We start from the raw sequence: 7772 nt of genomic DNA, 5'->3' as shown, positions 1-7772 counted from the left end.
ATATGTCCAGTTGGTTTGTGTTTTCAGCTTTCTTCCAATAACTAGTGTAACGCCTGAATGACTCAATCATTGCTTCCAATGACCGCCCAGAACCATGATACACTAGAGCTATGAGGCTCTCTGTAGCTTTGTGTCTGTGCGTTTCATCTGACTTATACAGCTATCATTTTTAATGTGTTAATACTTAAGGAAAGTGGCCTTCACAGCCATTGGCACTGTTACATGTAAAGAAATATATATATATATATGTCCGCATATAAGTCCTCATTAATTATATTGATTAGTTTCGTAGACTTTTCAGCTCTTTATTTTTAAGTGTAACAGCACAGATATATACGTGTACATGTCTACTGCTTCTCAGGCCAGAGTGAGAAAAACTGTTAATTAATAAGGAGCACACTGCTTTTTTTCTCTTCTCTCCAACTAGAGTAGAATTTCTTCAATGAACTCAAAATAAATACTTTTCTTTTCTGAGGGGGAAAACATTTATTCTTTATTTTGTTCACATGCAATCAGTAAATCCTGGTATAGTACTAGTTCAGTCATTCTATCTACATACTCACTTCATCAAAATGATGTGTGTTAAACCAGTATGTTATCACTGCGGTGGAAAAATAATCAAAGTAATGATAATGACACTTTTGTAAATAATGACACTTTTGTAAATATGTATATTAGGGTTTTCGTTAAGTTAATTCATTTTTACAATTAATAAATTAATTGTTTGGTCTATAAAGTTAGAAAGTGCTGAACAATGCAAATCCAAATGACCTAACATCCAAGGTGATACTTAAAATGTCTTGCTTTGTAGTGACAGCCATGTGGCAAAAAACTTTGTCCAAACAGTTATTTTATCATAAAATAGATATAGTTTCATACTTTCAATACTTCATAATATGCTTTAAATTAATATTACCAGCATCTTCAATATTAATGGTAAAAACAGTTTATGATTCAACCAAAACATTCAGAAACTTAAACAATATTGACACATAATCAAAGGCAGAAGACAGTAAAGTCGTGATTATCAGGTCATATGTGCAGAAATATGACAGCAAAGAGAGGCGAGCAGCAAAGAAGAAGAAAAACGTCCCACTACTTTCTGTCTAGTTGAGCTCAGCTGTGGATCCATAACCAACCCAAAGTCCAGCATAGAGCGGCTGAGTGAACGTGGTCTGGACTCTGTGGAGGAGAGTCATGGCTTCAGAGACGCTGTAGAAGGACAGAATCCCTGCACTGGTACACTCCTACTCTGGAGGACTGAGGGCCTGAGATGGAGGTTCTGATGTTGTTATGTCTGAATTCATAACAGCCACTCCAACAATATACTGCCCAAGACTTGTCATTGTTCCCAAATCCACTTTCATAGACTGCTTCTCTCATATGTGTGTATGTGACTGCTACTGAAAGATTAAACCCAATCCACTCCACCTCCCAGTAACATCGTCCAGTCAACTTCTGTCTGTTCAGGACCTGAAGACTGTTAATGCTACTGTGTGAACCTGGGAGACTAGAGTGTAACTGTATTGACATACTCAACCGTGTGAACTGCGATGCTCTCTTCACTGTTGCTTTCCTGTTCCCTTCAGACAACAACAGTTTTGTGCCTGTTGTTTTTGGATTCAGTGTGATTTGACATGAATATTTGAGGAAATCAGTTCTGGTCTCGGGCTCTGCCAGTGGGATCTTGGTGGATTCCTCACTCAGAATGTCCTGTAGTTTATCTCTGACCTCTGACGCGGCTGCTATCACATCCTCAAAGCATTGCAGAGGGCATATATTGATACTGGATTAGTCAGTAGAGTCACTAAGACATGACAGTGAGTGGTAGTTCTGTAGAAAATGGGTGTGGTCCTCTGTCTGTGACAGCTGCTCTAGCTCAGCGTCTTTTCTCCTCAGTTCAGAGATCTCCTCCTCTAGCTCCTTCTGGAGCTCTTTGACTCGACTCGCTTCAATTTTCTCCTGAGATCTGATCTGCTGCTTCACGTCTGAGCTTCTTTTCTTAATGAGACGGATCAGATCTGTGAAGATCTTCTCGCTGTCCCTCACAGCATTATCAGCGGAGCGATTGATATCCTCCATCTCCAGCTGAAGCACCTTCTCATCTTTCTCTCTGTTCTGGATTCTCTGCTGGATCTTCTGTCGACTCACCCCGAGCTCTTTCTGCCTCTCAGTCCTTTCTGCTACAGCTGAGACTGTGTCGTGGCCTTTATGTTCATCCATGGAGCACAGATAACAGATACAGTGGTGGTCAGTACGGCAAAATATCTTCATCACCTCATTGTGACGAGTACAGATGTTCTCCTGAAGCTTCTTGGAGGGGTTGATCAGCTTGTGCTTCTCAAAGGCAGAGGATTCATAGTGAGGCTGGAGGTGCTGCTCACAATAAGAGACCACACACTGCAGACAGGACTTGAGAGCTTTCAGTTTTCTCCCAGTGCAGACATCACAAGCCACATCTTCAGGTCCAGCATAGCAGTGATCAGCTGGAGCAGCTTGGAGTCCCATCTTCTTCAGTTCCTCCACTAAATTTGCCACCATGGTGTTTCTCACCAGGGAAGGCCTCAGAATAAATTCCTGTCTGCACTGAGGACAGCTGTGGAGTTTCCTCTGATCCTCTTCATCCCAGTGGCTTTTAATGCAGTTCATACAGTTTGAATCAGTCTCAAAATTCAATATTATAGTTAAATATTATATAAATGCTATTCACAAAGTTTAAAACAAGGTTGTTTTTTTATTATTTTATAAAAAGCTTTTGTGGAGTTACATGGTTTTCATTGGTCAGCAATGATAATAATGTAATAACTGCTCCCTACATGCCCAATGAGTCCTTTAGAATTGTATAGAATCAGCTTCATACTTCTTCTCGCAGGTTGGTTCCAAAAATACCACATTTTGGTGAGAAGGTTGTCCTGTAAAGTGTCACTGACTTCAAAAGTAATTTCAGACTATCAAGAGGACAAGTAGAGGTAGGCTTATCAACAGCATTGTGAGGCCAAAGTATAATCACTGATATTTGCATGTCAGTTTGACTCTCTTCTCTGCTAGGACCTAATGACCATGCAGGGACTATTCTACATGAACAGACAGCAAACCAAACTACTCTGTCCAACCAGGAGGTGGCAGACAGATTCCACATCTCAAAATCTACAGTTTCAACACATCTCCCAAGACTTTTGTTCCCTGGTCAATACACATCCACCCCATCACATGTTGTGGCCTACAGGGGGAAGCACTTCACACATCTTAGTTACGGTTTTAAACAGCTGGAATTCACAAATACAGTCTGTGCTGTCACATTCCCATTTTAAAACACCACATTGCAACAAACCCATAGCCAACACGGATGTTGCACAGCTTTTGGAAGAAGATCGCCAGGCCCTGGTCCCAGAGGGAACGCACATTATCGGGGATTCAGCTTATCCTCTGTTGTGACAACTGATGAAACCCTACAGCAGGGGTATTTCACATCATAACTGTCTCAGTGAACTTTATAATAAACAATCTCTACACATTTCAACATCTTGCCCTCAGTTCAGACTGGAGTGTTTGGTCTAAAGATGTGTGCAAATCTCACTCGGCTCACGAACGATGCGTTTCAGAATACAGATATTCGATTGGCTGAGTAGGTCACGTGAGATGATTTACAACGTATGTGATTGGTAGGTGTATTTCCTGGACTGCTGAACGAGTGCCGTAAAGGCTGGAAAAGCTGTGCAGGTTAAAATAGAAGCGCTCCGCCAAAATGTATAATTCTCAATTATCCATCAGTTATTCGTCCGGGTGCGGATAGGACAGCGTCTGGGTCCGGATCCGGACCGCAGTCCGCCTATTGGTGACCCCTGCTCTACATCATCAAGACTTCTGCTGGGCCTCCACATGGCAGCTCATGACTGGGTGCAAAAAAAGCTTATGAGCTCAGATCAAACTGTTAAACGAGGCAGCGCTGGCTAAGATTCTGTCATTGTATTACATTGCAATACACTGCATTGTATTGTATTTCTCAACTAATATATTTTAGTGGACTGTTGAGCTGTAAAATGAGTTTTTGAGAATAATAACTTGGAACCTATCCTTTTAAAATGATTCTGATTTTACATGGGAAGAACAAATCAATGGCCCATACATTGTTAATTAATCAGACATTGGGTTTTCTTGATTGTCTCCTATTCTGTGTTTACAATGAATTTGAGAGAAAACATTTTTTTAAATGTGTAAATGAGGCTGATTGGCTTCATTCAGACATTTAACTGGCCCAGTGCTTTGATAACACTGCTGCTTCCTGTTCACTTTGTTATGTTATAGTCGGACAATGCCCTCAGTTATACTCTCAAATCACTTTTAGATTTTCTTCTGTAGCTTTACTACCTTCTAAAAATAAACACACAAGGACACTGTGTTCATTTCAACAAAAGAAATATTTTCATTGATTTATTTCATTCACATATACAATCAGTAAATCCTGGTAAACATCGTAAACACTCTGGTTCAGTCACTCTTTATGAAGCAGAAACTATGCAATGATTTAATTAAAAAATGCTTACAAGCTTGAGTCCAACAGGACAGGCAGGTCACAGAGGAACTAATCAGGGCAGACAGTCAACAAAGGTGATAAAGGTGATAAAACACACAAAAGACAAGGAAGTAAACCCAGACAGGACACACGGGGAGAGTGAACTTGCAAAATAAAATCAGGACACACTGAACCTGAATGAAACGAGTACAAAACATGAATGAAACAAGTACAAAATAAAGACCCCAAAATACAAAATCCTCTAGAAACAGATGCAACACAGTCCAGTCTTCACACAAATAGTCTGATGATAGTTAAAACTCACAAATGAAAGCATTGTAAATCCCCTTCTGGCTGTCCGTGCCTTCTTTTAGAAATCAGAGGTATCCTTCCTGACAAACCACAAAACAGATAAAACAGAAAATATCTCCCTAAAATGATACATATTGTTCCGTGTTATCAGTAAAAAATAATGACCCAAAAGAATATCTGAATTTAAAAGAAGAAAAAAAGCTCTTAGTTATATGAGCAGTGATTATGATCAAACCCTAAAGATAGTTGAGCAACAAAGAAAGATAAACATCTATAAACACTCACAGAAGAATCTCACCCACTGGCTCTAGCATTTGTCTTTTGGCTCACAAAACTCAGCAGATGATCGTAAACTCCAAATTCCATAAGCTCTAAGTCCAGCATAGAGAGGCTGAGTGAATTTGGTCTGGACTCTGTGGAGGAGAGTCATGGTTTCAGAGACGCTGTAGAAGGACAGGATACCTGCCCTGTGGTCCAGGTGCACTCCTACTCTGGAGGACTGAGGGCCTGAGAGGGAAGTTCTGATGTTGTTATGTCTGAATTTATAACCATTAAACGAACAATCTAGAGCCCAAGACTTGTCACTACATCCAAATTCACTTTCTGCTCCTTTTCTGCTAATATCCTTGTATGTGACAGCTACATGAGCTCCTAACCCACTCCACTCCACCTCCCAGTAGTGACGTCCAGTCAGACTCTCTTGACTCAGAACCTGAGACCTGTTAAGAAATCGATCTGGGTGACTTGAATACGTCTGTTTTCTACTAACGTTTGATGCTTTCATGTTCTCCTCTGATATTGACACCCATGTGTTTGCTGTGTTTGGATCCAGTGTAAGTCTTTGTGAATATTTTAAGAATTCATCTCTGGTCTTCGGCTCTACTTGTGGCAGTAAAACATCTATGTTGGTCAATGTATATGAGATCTTGATCCATTCCTCATTAAGAATGTCCTGTAGTTTAATTTTGGCCTCTGACACAGCCGCTGGTACATCGTCAAAGTACCTCAAGAGACCGATATTTGTACTGGGTAAGTCTGTAGAGTCACTAACATGTGACAGAAGGGGGTACTTGAGTAGAAAATGGGTGTGGTCCTCTGTCTGTGACAGCTGCTCTAGCTCAGCGTCTTTTCTCCTCAGTTCAGAGATCTCCTCCTCTAGCTCCTTCTGAAGCTCTTTGACTCGACTCGCTTCACTTTTTTCCTGAGATCTGATCTGCTGCTTCACATCTGAGCTTCTTTTCTCAATGAGGCGGATCAGATCTGTGAAGATCTTCTCGCTGTCCCTCACAGCATTATCAGCAGAGCGATTGATAGCCTCCACCTCCTGCTGAAGCACCTTCTCATCTTTCTCTCTGTTCTGGATTCTCTGCTGGATCTTCTGTCGACTCACCCCGAGCTCTTTCTGCCTCTCAGTCTGCAGCTGGGACTGTGTTGTAGCCTTTATGTTCATCCATGGAGCACAGATAACAGATACAGTGGTGGTCAGTACGGCAAAATATCTTCATCACCTCATTGTGACGAGTACAGATGTTCTCCTGGAGCTCCTTGGAGGGGTCGATCAGCTTGTGCTTCTCAAAGGCAGAGGATTCATAGTGAGGCTGGAGGTGCTGCTCACAATAAGAGACCACACACTGCAGACAGGACTTGAGAGCTTTCCGTTTTCTCCCAGTGCAGAAATCACAAGCCACATCTTCAGGTCCAGCATAGCAGTGATCAGCTGGAGCAGCTTGGAGTCCCATCTTCATCAGTTCCTCCACTAAATCTGCCACCATGGTGTTTTTCACCAGGGAAGGCCTCGGAACAAATTCCTGTCTGCACTGAGGACAGCTGTGGAGTTTCTTCTCGTGCTCTTCATCCCAGTGGCTTTTGATACAGCTCATACAGTAGTTGTGTCCACAGGGAATAGTCACTGGATCCTTCAGTAGGTCCAGACAGATCGAACAGCAGAGCTTGTCCTGGTCCAGCGAAATTCCTCGCTGCGCCATTTCACCACTCAGAGACAGTGAATGTCAAATAATTTGACTTCTTCACGTTCACTGATATGCAATGAATGGGGCGTATGCACTTGCACGTCACAGCATATTGGCTACACCCATATGTGAACTTCTAGATCAGGGGTGGCCAACCCGCGGCTCCCGAGCCGCATGCGGCTCTTTGCCCGGTTTCATGCGGCTCTTACGTTCATATCGAAGTTTGTATTTGTGTTTTTTTAATGTTCGTGTTCGCTTCGCTTGAGTTAAATACGGTATTTTCGTCAAACGCGCATGTGCGGCCACAGATTACGTTCCTCGTCGACCCATTTAACGCCGAGACGGACTGTTTGAAAGCCCCGCTAGTCACAGATGATGATGCGGCTGAGTTGGAGATGATCGATCTTTGTGAGGAGGACCAACTCAAACCTGCTTTAAGGGAAGGGACCATTGAGTTCTGGAAAAGTGTGCCAATGAAAAAATACCCCAATGTCAAACGGGCTGCGCTTAAGATACTGTCAATGTTTGGGTCAACATACGTCTGCGAGTCTGTGTTTTTTACCCTGAAACACGTGAAATCAAAGCATCGATCTGTTCTGACTGACACCCATGTGAAAGAATTGCTTCGAGTGGCAACAACGGAATACAAGCCAGATTTGAAGAGGATTGTTCAAGGCAATGAATGCCAGAAGTCCCACTAAGTAACATGCATAGTAAAAGAAAAACACTATTGTAAATTATTATATTTTTGTTTGTGGACTTGGTTGAACTGAGAGTTTGTCTGTGTGAGACAGTGTACACAATGTTCATTGTTGAAAATGACTGGCCTGTGGTCTTAGGAGTCAATTTCTGTCATTATCATATTGGTGTGTGACATTTACAATAAATCTGGCTGAGCAAAGGTATGTGTGTGTGTGAGGAAGGGATAGGGTGATGTTCATGTGTGCCCATGTGTATGATGTGGCTCTTTGCGGTAA

The 7772-nt window shown here is 42.0% G+C and overlaps 1 protein-coding gene across 1 annotated transcript; it reads right to left on the bottom strand.

Annotated features, from left to right (window-relative positions):
* Window positions 1–1106: 1106 nt before the first annotated feature.
* LOC306710618 (E3 ubiquitin/ISG15 ligase TRIM25-like) lies at window positions 1107–6810 on the bottom strand (the record flags this gene model as incomplete). The annotated part of the gene is given in 6 exon segments (XM_079179260.1): window positions 1107–1239; window positions 1241–1742; window positions 1815–2664; window positions 4703–4707; window positions 5156–6240; window positions 6242–6810. Coding segments are annotated over 6 exon segments (3144 nt in total).
* Between the last annotated feature and the right edge of the window lie 962 nt (window positions 6811–7772).

The sequence above is a fragment of the Pholis gunnellus genome (genome assembly GCF_910591455.1).
Source record: "Pholis gunnellus genome assembly, chromosome: 18".
In the NCBI taxonomy this organism is placed as follows: Eukaryota; Metazoa; Chordata; class Actinopteri; order Perciformes; family Pholidae; genus Pholis; species Pholis gunnellus.
The sequence above is the reverse complement of the archived record's forward strand: the minus strand, read 5'-3'. Positions and strand labels throughout refer to the sequence as shown.